Genomic DNA, 16,158 nt, shown 5'->3' with positions numbered 1-16,158 from the left:
ACGCAGATGAGTGAATTCAGAGACAAAATGCAGGGAAAGAGAGCACAGTTAAATGCATCTGGGAACGCACCAATACTCCCTAACCTAAATCACACATCATCCGATAATCTTAATCATCACATTATGTCACTGCCAGGACACCGATGGAAAGTTTACAGCATGACGCTGTCATGCTGAGAGTTGGGTCCTAACCAGGTCAAAGGGACTCGAACCCATGCCAGTCCCAAAAGCCAAGTATGACTGCTGGATCAAAGGGACACGAACCCATGCCAGTCCCAAAAGCCAAGTATGACTGTTGGATCAAAGGGACACGAACCCATGCCAGTCCCAAAAGCCAAGTATGACTGCTGGATCAAAGGGACACGAACCCATGCCAGTCCCAAAAGCCAAGTATGACTGCTGGATCAAAGGGACACGAACCCATGCCAGTCCCAAAAGCCAAGTATGACTGTTGGATCAAAGGGACACGAACCCATGCCAGTCCCAAAAGCCAAGTATGACTGCTGGATCAAAGGGACACGAACCCATGCCAGTCCCAAAAGCCAAGTATGACTGCTGGATCAAAGGGACACGAACCCATGCCAGTCCCAAAAGCCAAGTATGACTGCTGGATCAAAGGGACACGAACCCATGCCAGTCCCAAAAGCCAAGTATGACTGCTGGATCAAAGGGACTCGAACCCATGCCAGTCCCAAAAGCCAAGTATGACTGCTGGATCAAAGGGACTCGAACCCATGCCAGTCCCAAAAGCCAAGTATGACTGCTGGATCAAAGGGACACGAACCCATGCCAGTCCCAAAAGCCAAGTATGACTGCTGGATCAAAGGGACACGAACCCATGCCAGTCCCAAAAGCCAAGTATGACTGCTGGATCAAAGGGACACGAACCCATGCCAGTCCCAAAAGCCAAGTATGACTGCTGGATCAAAGGGACACGAACCCATGCCAGTCCCAAAAGCCAAGTATGACTGCTGGATCAAAGGGACACGAACCCATGCCAGTCCCAAAAGCCAAGTATGACTGCTGGATCAAAGGGACTCGAACCCATGCCAGTCCCAAAAGCCAAGTATGACTGCTGGATCAAAGGGACACGAACCCATGCCAGTCCCAAAAGCCAAGTATGACTGCTGGATCAAAGGGACATGAACCCATGCCAGTCCCAAAAGCCAAGTATGACTGCTGGATCAAAGGGACTCGAACCCATGCCAGTCCCAAAAGCCAAGTATGACTGCTGGATCAAAGGGACACGAACCCATGCCAGTCCCAAAAGCCAAGTATGACTGCTGGATCAAAGGGACTCGAACCCATGCCAGTCCCAAAAGCCAAGTATGACTGCTGGATCAAAGGGACACGAACCCATGCCAGTCCCAAAAGCCAAGTATGACTGCTGGATCAAAGGGACTCGAACCCATGCCAGTCCCAAAAGCCAAGTATGACTGCTGGATCAAAGGGACACGAACCCATGCCAGTCCCAAAAGCCAAGTATGACTGCTGGATCAAAGGGACTCGAACCCATGCCAGTCCCAAAAGCCAAGTATGACTGCTGGATCAAAGGGACACGAACCCATGCCAGTCCCAAAAGCCAAGTATGACTGCTGGATCAAAGGGACACGAACCCATGCCAGTCCCAAAAGCCAAGTATGACTGCTGGATCAAAGGGACATGAACCCATGCCAGTCCCAAAAGCCAAGTATGACTGCTGGATCAAAGGGACACGAACCCATGCCAGTCCCAAAAGCCAAGTATGACTGCTGGATCAAAGGGACACGAACCCATGACAGTCCCAAAAGCCAAGTATGACTGCTGGATCAAAGGGACACGAACCCATGACAGTCCCAAAAGCCAAGTATGACTGCTGGATCAAAGGGACTCGAACCCATGCCAGTCCCAAAAGCCAAGTATGACTGCTGGATCAAAGGGACACGAACCCATGCCAGTCCCAAAAGCCAAGTATGACTGCTGGATCAAAGGGACTCGAACCCATGCCAGTCCCAAAAGCCAAGTATGACTGCTGGATCAAAGGGACACGAACCCATGCCAGTCCCAAAAGCCAAGTATGACTGCTGGATCAAAGGGACACGAACCCATGCCAGTCCCAAAAGCCAAGTATGACTGCTGGATCAAAGGGACACAAACCCATGCCAGTCCCAAAAGCCAAGTATGACTGCTGGATCAAAGGGACACGAACCCATGCCAGTCCCAAAAGCCAAGTATGACTGCTGGATCAAAGGGACACGAACCCATGCCAGTCCCAAAAGCCAAGTATGACTGCTGGATCAAAGGGACACGAACCCATGACAGTCCCAAAAGCCAAGTATGACTGCTGGATCAAAGGGACACGAACCCATGACAGTCCCAAAAGCCAAGTATGACTGCTGGATCAAAGGGACACGAACCCATGACAGTCCCAAAAGCCAAGTATGACTGCTGGATCAAAGGGACACGAACCCATGCCAGTCCCAAAAGCCAAGTATGACTGCTGGATCAAAGGGACACGAACCCATGCCAGTCCCAAAAGCCAAGTATGACTGCTGGGTCAAAGGGACACGAACCCATGCCAGTCCCAAAAGCCAAGTATGACTGCTGGATCAAAGGGACACGAACCCATGCCAGTCCCAAAAGCCAAGTATGACTGCTGGATCAAAGCGACATGAACCCATGCCAGTCCCAAAAGCCAAGTATGACTGCTGGGTCAAAGGGACACGAACCCATGCCAGTCCCAAAAGCCAAGTATGACTGCTGGATCAAAGGGACACGAACCCATGCCAGTCATGACATCACTGTGTTCTCTGAACAATAACACTTCCTGTATCTCCAGCACTGGGTCTGGAGCTGAGAACCACTATCTCACAAATACATGTGACCCTCCCAAACGTTTAAGCCAGCTGCACCACCCAAACAGCTGCCTTCTACTCTCCGTTTATCATATATGCATAGTCACTTTAACGAAACATTCATGTACATACTACCTCAATTGGGCCGACCAACCAGTGCTCCCGCACATTGGCTAACCGGGCTATCTGCATTGTGTCCCACCACCCGCCAACCCCTCTTTTACGCTACTGCTACTCTCTGTTCATCATATATGCATAGTTACCTTAACCATATCTACATGTACATACTACCTCAATCAGCCTGACTAACCGGTGTCTGTATGTAGCCTCTCTACTGTATATAGCCTCTCTACTGTATATAGACCCTCTACTGTATATAGGCTCTCTACTGTATATAGCCTCTACTGTATATAGCCTCGCTACTGTATATAGACCCTCTACTGTATATAGCCTCTTTACTGTATATAGCCTCTACTGTATATAGCCTCTACTGTATATAGCCTCTCTACTGTATATAGCCTCTCTACTGTATATAGCCTGTCTTTTTACTGTTGTTTTATTTCTTTACCTACCTATTGTTCACCTAATATATTTTTTTGCACTATTGGTTAGAGCCTGTAAGTAAGCATTTCACTGTAAGGTCTACAGCTGTTGTATTCAGCGCACGTGACAAATAAACTTTGATTTGATTTGATCATTTGGCGGCATGGGTGGAGACATTTCAACCTGGAGTGAGGTTACCAATCCCCATCATTTACACAAGCATGACCTTTGAACTCACCTGGCTGTACATGTAACGCAGCATGAAGTCCATGAGGAATGACTTGCCCTTGCGGAACGCCCCAGCCACAGATATGGCCACTACTTCCCTGTTCTGGACCTCTTCGGCCAATAGGATGCGGCTCAGCGCCGCCTCGTCCAACTCGAAGGTGTGGTCGTCCTTGACAACCAGCACCTGGATGGGCCGCGCACTTCCATCAGGCTCCTCCTCCTCCGAGCTCCAGTCGTAGGTGGCTTTGTCTGTGAAGGACCCTGTCACATGATGTGGGATGTCACATGATGTGGGATGTCACATGATGGGGGATGTCACATGATGGGGGATGTCACATGATGGGGGATGTCACATGATGTGGGATGTTACATGATGTGGGATGTCACATGATGTGGGATGTCACATGATGGGGGATGTCACATGATGGGGGATGTCACATGATGTGGGATGTTACATGATGGGGGATGTCACATGATGTGGGATGTTACATGATGGGGGATGTCACATGATGGGGGATGTCACATGATGGGGGAGGGAATGTAAAAATGAAAGAATATTGCACATCCTATGTTTGTAACGTTCCCAAGTGCAGCTGTCTATTCCCTGTATAATGAACAACTCTTGACCAGAGCCCGACTGACTGTGGTGTCATTTAGGATGCTCTGGTCAGCTGTTGTGCCCTGTCACACCCTGATCTGCTTCACCTGTCTTTGTGATTGTCTCCACCCCCCTCCAGGTATCGCCCATCTTCCCCAGTATCCCTTGTGTATTTATACCTGTGTTCTCTGTTTGTCTGTTGCCAGTTCTTCTTGTTTGTCAAGTCAACCCGCGGTTTTTGTCTCAACGCCTGCTGTTCCCGAGTCTCGCTTTTTCCTCGCCCTCATTGTTTTGAGGCCTTGCCTGTCCTGTCTCTGAGCCCGCTTGCCTGACCACTCTGCCTGTCCTGTCTCTGAGCCGGCTTGCCTGACCACTCTGCCTGTCCTGTCTCTGAGCCCGCTTGCCTGACCACTCTGCCTGTCCTGTCTCTGAGCCCGCTTGCCTGACCCCTCTGCCTGCCCCTGAGCCTGCCTGCCGTCCTGAACCTTTCCCCCACTACTCTAGTTATCGACCCCTACCTGCCTTGACCTGTCGTTTTCCTGCCCTGTTGCCATAATAAACATTGTTACTCTGACACAGACTGCATCTAGGTCTCACCTTCAAAACCTGATAGTGACCTGCAGGAAAAAGGATGCAATTTCTGACACAACTGCACACTCTATAATACCCCCAGTTATCGATTGACCAATCAACATTAGGCACCCGGTGCCTTCCTCTGAGGTATAGAGGAAATGGGGAAACACATTATATCCTATGAACAGAGAAAGAAGAAGCTGCAAAGAGGTAGCCATCAAAAGCGTACAAAATGGATCAATTTGGTACTTTACAGACATACAGTCTAATTTTATTTTTAACTGATTTACAGCAGGAAACTCAACCCAAACAATACACCATTCACAGTATACTGTGTGCGAACGTAATTAAAATACGGAAATGACCCCTTTTAGTAATGACAGGCCGTGTTAGAGGCTTGTTAATACCATAATAGCTGTCTATCCGGTGTGGTTAACACATCGATATCATCTCAGCCCATATAGTTTGTTTCCCAAAAGGCACCCTCTTCCTTACATCGTACACTACATTTGACCAGAGCCCCATGTGCCTTGGTCACAAGTAGTGTACTACAGAGGGAATATAGTGCTATTTGGGATGTAACCCTTGTGCATTTGGACTTAGAGAGAGAGAGACAGAGACAGAGACAGAGACAGAGACAGAGAGAAGCTTTCCTTTCCGGGAAGGCAGTGACTCAGTCTGCCTACAATCTGCCTGCCTCTTCATAGTCTCTAGAGGCCCGCTTCTCCACAGTCTCCAATCTACCTGCTTCTCCACAGTCTCCAATCTGCCTGCCTCTTCATAGTCTCTAGAGGCCCGCTTCTCCACAGTCTCCAATCTGCCTGCTTCTCCACAGTCTCCAATCTGCCTGCTTCTCCACAGTCTCCAATCTGCCTGCTTCTCCACAGTCTCCAATCTGCCTGCCTCTCCACAGTCTCCAATCTGCCTGTCTCTCCACAGTCTCCAATCTGCCTGTCTCTCCACAGTCTCCAATCTGCCTGCCTCTCCACAGTCTCCAATCTGCCTGCCTCTCCACAGTCTCCAATCTGCCTGCCTCTCCACAGTCTCCAATCTGCCTGCCTCTCCACAGTCTCCAATCTGCCTGCCTCTCCACAGTCTCCAATCTGCCTGCCTCTCCACAGTCTCCAATCTGCCTGTCTCTCCACAGTCTCCAATCTGCCTGCTTCTCCACAATCTGCCTGCCTCTCCACAGTCTCCAATCTGCCTGCTTCTCCACAATCTGCCTTCCTCTCCACAGTCTCCAATCTGCCTGCCTCTCCACAGTCTCCAATCTGCCTGCCTCTCCACAGTCTCCAATCTGCCTGCCTCTCCACAGTCTCCAATCTGCCTGCTTCTCCACAGTCTCCAATCTGCCTGCCTCTCCACAGTCTCCAATCTGCCTGCCTCTCCACAGTCTCCAATCTGCCTGCCTCTCCACAGTCTCCAATCTGCCTGTCTCTCCACAGTCTCCAATCTGCCTGCCTCTCCACAGTCTCCAATCTGCCTGCCTCTCCACAGTCTCCAATCTGCCTGCCTCTCCACAGTCTCCAATCTGCCTGTCTCTCCACAGTCTCCAATCTGCCTGTCTCTCCACAGTCTCCAATCTGCCTGCCTCTCCACAGTCTCCAATCTGCCTGCCTCTCCACAGTCTGCCTGCCTCTCCACAGTCTCCAATCTGCCTGCCTCTCCACAGTCTGCCTGCCTCTCCACAGTCTCCAATCTGCCTGCCTCTCCACAATCTGCCTGCCTCTCCACAGTCTCCAATCTGCCTGCCTCTCCATAGTCTCCAGAGGCCTGGTGGTTATGTAGGCTGCAAAATCCTAGCTAGTCTAGTGTACTAACAGGGAGAAGACTGAGGGACATAGAGTCACGGTACGGTGTTGGTGGCTGTCCATCGGTGTGTGTGGTTGACAATAGCCAATATTTCATCATGTTCCTTCCTCAAAGTAATGTCTTGGGTTAGCATGAACAGGTTAGCTGGCTGCTAACACAGAGAAGTGATGATAGATAGAACTCTCTCTCTCTGACAACAATCTAAGGATATCATCAACCACAACCACTCCAAGCTCTAATTCTGCATTTGTAAGATCAGATGACGTAAGATATGAGAGATTTGTATGACATAACAAACATAGCAAAGTGTGTCCCAAATGGCACCCTATTCCCTATGAAGTGCACTATGTTACATACTAGCCCTGTTGGACCCTGGTCACAGGTAGTGCACTACATAGGGAATAAGATGCAATTTGGGACAGATCCCAAATCACATTAAACCAAAACTGACTAATACTGTAGGTGGCAAGGGACTGTTTTGGAGCATTAAAACGAATGAAGGGTTCAGAATATAGCTAATAATTTAAACAGTCCTATCCTCCGATGTTTCTCAGGTCTGGACTAGACTGGGGCATGTATTTATTCTCACTGACAAAAGGCCATAGCAACAATGCCTGTCTGAAATTAACAGACAAACTTGTTCTCTCCACATAAATGTTATTTTTTAAATTTATTTTATTTTACCTTTATTTAGCTAGTCAAGTCAGTTAAGAATAAATTCTTATTTTACAATGACGACCTCCCCCAGACCAAATCCTAACCCGGACGACGCCTGGGCCAACTGGAGCAGCGCCCTATGGGACTCACGGCCGGTTGTGATACAGCCTGGAATCAAACCAGGGTCCGTAGTGACGCCTCGAGCACTGAGATGCAGTGTCTTAGACCTCTGTGATGCAGCCTGGAATCAAACCAGGGTCCGTAGTGACGCCTCGAGCACTGCGATGCAGTGTCTTAGACCGCTGTGATACAGCCTGGAATCAAACCAGGGTCCGTAGTGACGCCTCGAGCACTGAGATGCAGTGCCTTAGACCGCTGTGATACAGCCTGGAATCAAACCAGGGTCCGTAGTGACGCCTCGAGCACTGAGATGCAGTGCCTTAGACCGCTGTGATACAGCCTGGAATCGAACCAGGGTCCGTAGTGACGCCTCGAGCACTGAGATGCAGTGCCTTAGACCGCTGTGATACAGCCTGGAATCAAACCAGGGTCTGTAGTGACGCCTCGAGCACTGAGATGCAGTGCCTTAGACCGCTGTGATACAGCCTGGAATCAAACCAGGGTCCGTAGTGACGCCTCGAGCACTGAGATGCAGTGTCTTAGACCGCTGCGCCACTCTGGAACCCAATGCTACAATCCCAAATAGCTATTCCCTATGTAGTCCATTACTTTCCACCAGGGCCCACAGGGAAATGGGTTGCCATTTGGGCCCTTATCCACAGTCAAAAGAAGTGCACTACATAGGGAATAGGGTCCCTGCTCACAAGTAGTGCACTACATAGGAAACAGGGTGTCATTTGGGCCCTTGTCCCTGGTCAAAAGTAGCGCACTACATTACATACTAGCCCTATGGACCCTGGTCAAAAAGTAGTGCACTACATTACATAATAGCCCTATGGACCCTGGTCAAAAAGTAGTGCACTACATTACATACTAGCCCTATGGACCCTGGTCAAAAGTAGTGCACTACATTACATACTAGCCCTATGGACCCTGGTCAAAAGTAGTGCACTACATTACATACTAGCCCTATGGACCCTGGTCAAAAGTAGTGCGCTACATTACATACTAGCCCTATGGACCCTGGTCAAAAGTAGTGCACTACATTACATAGTGCGCTACATAGGGAACAAGGTGCCAAACCCAACCTCCAGACGAGCTGCTCCTTGTTCCTTTTGTTTCAGCGCAGCTTCAGACATCAGTCGAGCCAGAGTCTAGGTCTTCTCTACGGTAAATGTAACTCGGTCCATGTTCATGTTTCAGCGCAGCCTCAGACATCAGTCGAGCCAGAGTCTAGGTCTTCTCTACGGTAAATGTAACTCGGTCCATGTTCTTGTTTCAGCGCAGCCTCAGACATCAGTCGAGCCAGAGTCTAGGTCTACTCTACGGTAAATGTAACTCGGTCCATGTTCATGGTTCCTCTTGTTTCAGCGCAGCTTCAGACATCAGTCGAGCCAGAGTCTAGGTCTACTCTACGGTAAATGTAACTCGGTCCATGTTCATGTTTCAGCGCAGCCTCAGACATCAGTCGAGCCAGAGTCTAGGTCTTCTCTACGGTAAATGTAACTCGGTCCATGTTCATGTTTCAGCGCAGCTTCAGACATCAGTCGAGCCAGAGTCTAGGTCTACTCTACGGTAAATGTAACTCGGTCCATGTTCATGTTTCAGCGCAGCCTCAGACATCAGTCGAGCCAGAGTCTAGGTCTACTCTACGGTAAATGTAACTCGGTCCATGTTCATGGTTCCTCAGTTCTCTCGGATAATAAGCAATAGCATTTCATACCACCCTACGGTTTCCAACCCAGTCTTCTTAGCTATCATAATATGCTACATTATGCCTGGGCAGCTCTTAGTGATGACCAGGTGGCGAATCGCATCTCTGCATGTCTGGCAGACATATCCGTGTGGATGACGGATCACCACCTCAAGCTGAACCTCGGCAAGACGGAACTGCTCTTCCTCCCGGGGAAGGACTGCCCGTTCCATGATCTCGCCATCACGGTTGACAACTCCATTGTGTCCTCCTCCCAGAGCGCTAAGAACCTTGGCGTGATCCTGGACAACACCCTGTCGTTCTCAACTAACATCAAGGCGGTGGCCCGTTCCTGTAGGTTCATGCTCTACAACATCCGCAGAGTACGACCCTGCCTCACACAGGAAGCGGCGCAGGTCCTAATCCAGGCACTTGTCATCTCCCGTCTGGATTACTGCAACTCGCTGTTGGCTGGGCTCCCTGCCTGTGCCATTAAACCCCTACAACTCATCCAGAACGCCGCAGCCCGTCTGGTGTTCAACCTTCCCAAGTTCTCTCACGTCACCCCGCTCCTCCGCTCCCTCCACTGGCTTCCAGTTGAAGCTCGCATCCGCTACAAGACCATGGTGCTTGCCTACGGAGCTGTGAGGGGAACGGCACCTCAGTACCTCCAGGCTCTGATCAGGCCCTACACCCAAACAAGGGCACTGCGTTCATCCACCTCTGGCCTGCTCGCCTCCCTACCACTGAGGAAGTACAGTTCCCGCTCAGCCCAGTCAAAACTGTTCGCTGCTCTGGCCCCCCAATGGTGGAACAAACTCCCTCACGACGCCAGGACAGCGGAGTCAATCACCACCTTCCGGAGACACCTGAAACCCCACCTCTTTAAGGAATACCTAGGATAGGATAAAGTAATCCCTCTCACCCCCCCTCCCCCTGAAAAGATTTAGATGCACTACTGTTCCACTGGAGGTCATAAGGTGAATGCACCAATTTGTAAGTCGCTCTGGATAAGAGCGTCTGCTAAATGACTTAAATGTAAATGTAAATGTAATGACGATGGTTATAACAAGCTCGTTTTTACTATGTGATAACATACCCAAATGATGTGGCACAATTGGTGTTTACCAAACAGATATGAGAAAAACATCAATATAAAAAACCAAAGATATACATGTCGATGGCTGTGAGTGAAATGTAACCGTAAGGACGATGTCATATCTGTTTGCTTCAGGTCCACCCGTACCCACTATCGCGTGTAGCATCGCCTTGACAGGTATTTCATTATCCAATACTGGTTCATTCTAGAGTTGTGTTTGTACTGCTGTCTTTCGTTATTCTATGCCGGAATAATTCCAAAGGGTGCGTGGATCGGGATGCTTAGACAGACACTGCACTGGCCTGTAGAGTGAATATAGTAGACGCTTGGCTTGGGTTTATATTCGTTTATCAGTGGGACTTGGTTGGGTCTGGTCCAGGCCAGCGTTTCTGCTGTGGTTGAGAATTGAATAGATATATAATAACGATTTGTTCTGACAACAACATGCAACCATGGCAACGACTGCTACATCATGATTCATACACAAACATCCCTTCAGCGGCATTGCTGAGCCTCTCCGTAGCCTAGTGAACCCCTCAATATGCGGTCTGCAGATGACCAATTTAGTAGTCTTCATAATTATGAACCACTCACCCCAGCTGTCTCTGTCTTCACGGTTTCTCGCCATGGTGTTCCTTGCTGTTGACTGTATGTGCAATCCTAAACGGCTGTCATGTAGACACCGGAGCAATGGATGAGCCTATTCAATCCGACACCGAGGAGAAGGCTCATAAAAGGGAGGATGCTGAAGCTGACGGGAGTTGGGTGTGCAGTATCTGTATCCGCCGCCAGTAGGTGCTGTTTCAATGGTTGTCGTGTGTGTGTGTGTGTGTGTGTGTGTGTGTGTGTGTGTGTGTGTGTGTGTGTGTGTGTGTGTGTGTGTGTGTGTGTGTGGGGTGCGGGGGGGGGGGGCGTTATAAAGATACTGCTAACTAAAAAAAAACAATTTTTTAAAACAATATATATATGCACTACCGGTCAAAAGTATTAGAACACCTACTCATTCAAGGGTTTTTCTTTATTTGTACTATTTTCTATATTGTAGAATAATAGTGAAGACATCAAAACTATGAAATAACATATATGGAATCATGTAGTAACCAAAAAAGTGTTAAACATATAAAAAATATATTTGAGATTCTTGATATAGTCAGCCTTTGCCTTGATGACAGCTTTGCACACTCTTGGCATTCTCTCAACCAGCTTCATGAGGTAGTCACATGGAATGCATTTCAATTAACAGGTGTGCCTTCTTAAAAGTTCATTTTTGGAATTTCTTTCCTTTTTAATGCGTTTGAGCCAATCGGTTGTGTTGTGACAAGGTAGGGGTGGTATACAGAAGATAGTCCTATTTGGTAAAAGACCAAGTCCGTATTATGGCAAGAACAGCTGAAATAAACAAAGAGAAAAGACAGTTCATCATTACTTTAAGACATGAAGATCAGTCAATACGGAACATTTCAGGAACTTTGAACATTTCTTCAAGTGCAGTCGCAAAAACCACCAAGCGCTATGATGAAACTGGCTCTCATGAGGACCGCCACAGGAAAGGAAGACCCAGAGTTACCTCTGCTGCAGAGGATACGTTCATTAGAGTTACCAGCCTCAGAAATTGCAGGCCAAATAAATACTTCAGAGTTCAAGTAACAGACACATGTCAACATCAACTGTTCAGAGGAGACTGTGTGAATCAGGCCTTCATGGTCAAATTGCTGAAAAGAAACCACTACTAAAGGACACCAATAAGAAGAAGAGACTTGCTTGGGTCAAGAAACACGAGCAATGAACATTAGACCAGTGGAAATCTGTCCTTTGGTCTGGAGTCCAAATTGGAGATTTTTGGTTCCAACCGCTGTTTCCTTGTGAGATGCTGTGTGGGTGAACGGATGATCTCTGCATGTGTATTTCTCACCGTGAAGCATGGAGGAGGAGGTGTCATGGTGTGGGGGTGCTTTGCTGGTGACACCATCTGGGATTTATTTAGAATTCAAGGTACACATAACCATCATGAATACCACAGCATCCTGCAGCGATACGCCATCCCATCTGGTTTGGGCTTAGTGGGACAATAATTTGTTTTTCAACAGGATAGTGACCCAACACACCTCCAGGCTGTGTAAGGGCTATTTTACCAAGGAGAGTGATGGAGTGCTGCATCAGATGACCTGGCCTCCACAATAACCCGACCTCAACCCAACTGAGATGGTTTGGATGAGTTGGACTGAATGAGTAGGTGTTCTAAAACTTTTGACCGGTAGTGTATGTATATATATTTTTTAATTATTGCAGAAGAAAACAGTAAACAATACACACAAGAAGTATACAAACAGACAATATATACAACCAATTACAGAAAGACCTTTTACATTTTTTTATTTTAACTTTATTTAACTAGGCAAGTCAGTTTAGAACAAATTCTTATTTTCAATGACAGCCTAGGTACAGTGGGCAGAACGACAGATTTGTACCTTGTCAGCTCGGGGGTTTGAACTTTCAACCTTCCGGTAACTAGTCCAATGCTCTAACCACTAGGCTACCCTGCCGCCTCTACACTCTAACCACTAGGCTACCCTGCCATCCCTACACTCTAACCACTAGGCTACCCTGCCGCCTCTACACTCTAACCACTAGGCTACCCTGCCGCCTCTACACTCTAACCACTAGGCTACCCTGCCGCCTCTACACTCTAACCACTAGGCTACCCTGCCGCCTCTACACTCTAACCACTAGGCTACCCTGCCACCTCTACACTCTAACCACTAGGCTACCCTGCCGTCCCTACACTCTAACCACTAGGCTACCCTGCCGCCTCTACACTCTAACCACTAGGCTACCCTGCCGCCTCTACACTCTAACCACTAGGCTACCCTGCCGCCTCTACACTATAACCACTAGGCTACCCTGCCGCCTCTACACTCTAACCACTAGGCTACCCTACCGCCTCTACACTCTAACCACTAGGCTACCCTGCCGCCTCTACACTCTAACCACTAGACTACCCTGCCACCTCTACACTCTAACCACTAGACTACCCTACCACCTCTACACTCTAACCACTAGGCTACCCTGCCGCCCCTACACTCTAACCACTAGGCTACCCTGCCGCCTCTACACTCTAACCACTAGGCTACCCTGCCGCCTCTACACTCTAACCACTAGACTACCCTGCCACCTCTACACTCTAACCACTAGACTACCCTACCACCTCTACACTCTAACCACTAGGCTACCCTGCCGCCTCTACACTCTAACCACTAGACTACCCTGCCACCTCTACACTCTAACCACTAGGCTACCCTGCCTACTCTACACTCTAACCACTAGGCTACCCTGCCGCCTCTACACTCTAACCACTAGGCTACCCTGCCGCCTCTACACTCTAACCACTAGACTACCCTGCCACCTCTACACTATAACCACTAGGCTACCCTGCCACCTCTACACTCTAACCACTAGACTACCCTACCACCTCTACACTCTAACCACTAGGCTACCCTACCACCTCTACACTCTAACCACTAGGCTCTATGTAGGGGACTGGGCTGTATGTAGGGGACTGGGCTGTATGTAGGGGACTGGGCTGTATGTAGGGGACTGGGCTGTATGTAGGGGACTGGGCTGTATGTAGGGACTGGGCTGCATAAGTAAGTCTGGATATACCTTCAACTTTAGAGCAGTACTCGACCTTTCAAGGATAAATCCCTCTGCAACAAATAGTTGAACTTTTAGGTTTTTTTCTTTCAATAATAGGTATGAAATTGAATGAGCATCTTTCCTGTTGACCCTTACATATGGTTATCCCAAGGTACGTTACTTTTTCCTAGACAGGAATATTGTATATAGAGGGTATCACACTGTCTTTGAGGGCAAACAATTCACACTTATTAAGGTTTAGACAAAGACCAGATGCTTTGGAAAAAATATTTATCACATCGACTGCTCTAGGAATCTCTGGTCAGCATCTTTCAAAATGAGGGTGGTGTCATCTGCAAGCTGACTTATGATACTATCTCTGTCAGCAATAGAGACCCCTTTTAATATCTCTGTCAGCAATAGAGATCCCTTTTAATATCTGTCAGCAACAGATCCCTTTTAATATCTCTGTCAGCTATTGAGATCCCTTTTAATATCTCTGTCAGCTATTGAGATCCCTTTTAATATCTCTGTCAGCTATTGAGATCCCTTTTAATATCTCTGTCAGCAATAGAGATCCCTTTTTAATATCTCTGTCAGCAATAGAGATCCCTTTTAATATCTCTGTCAGCAATAGAGATCCCTTTTATATCGCTTGATTTAACAAAACTTGTAAGAAGTTGGGTTGCAAGCAGGAAGAGGTAAGGCAAAAGTGGGCACCCTTGTCTAATTCCTCTTTTCAAATCAAATCTAGGAGAAGTGCCATGCTTCACGGAACTGTTCCCATTCATATCATGGATCGCCGGGGGCAACCTACCTGCCCTCCAGGACACCTATAACACCCGATGTCACAGGAAGGCAAAAAAAGATCATTAAGGACAACAACCACCCGAGCCTCTGCCTGTTCCCCCCGCTACCATCCAGAAGGCGAGGTCAGTACAGGTGCATCAAAGCGGGGACAGAGAGACTGAGAAACAGCTTCTATCTCAAGGCCATCAGACTGTTAAACAGCAATCACTGACTCAGAGGCTGCTGCCTACACTGAGACCCAATCACTGGCCACTTTAATAAATGGATCACTAGTCACTTTAAAAATGCCACTTTAAATAATGCCACTTTAATCATGTTTACATATCTTACATTACTCATATCATATGTATATACTGTATATGGTATAAAAAAACAAACATCTATTGCACCTTGCCTGTGCCGCTCAGCCATCGCTCATCAATATATTTACATGTACATATTCTCATTCACCCCTTTAGATTTGTGTGTATTAGGTAGTTGGCGAATTGTTAGATTACTTGTTAGATATTACTGCACTGTCGGAACTAGAAGCACAAGCATTTCGCTACACTCGCATTAAAATCTGTTAACCATGTGTATGTGACCAATAACATCTGTTAACCATGTGTATGTGACCAATAACATCTGTTAACCATGTGTATGTGACCAATAACATCTGATTTGATTAAAAAGAGATTTAATAGTACTACAAAAGAATTCCCCAAAACCACATTTCTCCAGGGAGAGAAATATAAACTCATGTCCCACTGTATCGAAGGCTTTATAAAAGTCTGTGAAGACAATAAAACTATCTTTGAAGATTAGATCAGAATAGTCACCAGTCGAATATGATTAGATTTTATTTATTTTATTTTTATTTAACCTTTATTTAACCAGGTAAGCTAGTTGAGAACAAGTTCTCATTTGCAACTGCGACCTGGCCAAGATAAAGCATAGCAGTGTGAACAGACAACAGAGTTACACATGGAGTAAACAATTAACAAGTCAATAACACAGTAGAAAAAAAAGAGTCTATATACATTGTGTGCAAAAGGCATGAGGAGGTAAGCGAATAATTACAATTTTGCAAATGAACACTGGAGTGATAAATGATCAGATGGTCATGTACAGGTAGAGATATTGGTGTGCAAAAGAGCAGAAAAGTAAATAAATATAAACAGTATGGGGATGAGGTAGGCAAAATTGGGTGGGCTATTTACCGATAGACTATGTACAGCTGCAGCGATCGGTTAGCTGCTCAGATAGCAGATGTTTGAAGTTGGTGAGGGAGATAAATATATATGTTTGTTCCTCGTGAATCCAGATTGGGTCTCTTCTATAATTGAGTCCAATACTGCCTTCATTCTTTTTGCAAATATAGAGGCTAATATTTTGTAGTCGTTATTGTAGTCGTTATTGACCAGATAGATTGGACGCCAATTATCGAGGAGAAGCAAGTCTTTCTTGGGATTAGGTATTAATGTAATCAGACCTGGAGTAAAACTGAGAGGGAGAGCATTATTTGCAATGCTTTCAGAAAAGACCTCTAACAGAAATTGAGAAAACGTTGTGTAAAACT

At 47.2% G+C, this 16,158-nt stretch overlaps 1 protein-coding gene across 1 annotated transcript in view; it reads right to left on the bottom strand.

The window, feature by feature from the left end:
- atl1 (atlastin GTPase 1) overlaps positions 1-10,858 on the bottom strand; it is a 46,781-nt gene extending 35,923 nt beyond the window's left edge. The window contains exons 1-2 of the mRNA XM_065004375.1: positions 10,752-10,858; positions 3,616-3,866 (exon numbers count right to left, since the gene is read on the bottom strand). Coding sequence (XP_064860447.1) covers positions 3,616-3,866; positions 10,752-10,785 — 285 coding nt within the window. The 5' untranslated portion in view covers positions 10,786-10,858. The remainder of the gene's footprint in view (positions 1-3,615; positions 3,867-10,751) is intronic.
- Positions 10,859-16,158: the final 5,300 nt, after the last annotated feature.

Source organism: Oncorhynchus nerka, linkage group LG18 (assembly GCF_034236695.1).
Source record: "Oncorhynchus nerka isolate Pitt River linkage group LG18, Oner_Uvic_2.0, whole genome shotgun sequence".
Lineage (NCBI taxonomy): Eukaryota > Metazoa > Chordata > Actinopteri > Salmoniformes > Salmonidae > Oncorhynchus > Oncorhynchus nerka.
Note: the sequence above shows the minus strand (reverse complement) of the source record. Positions and strands in the feature narration are given on the sequence as shown.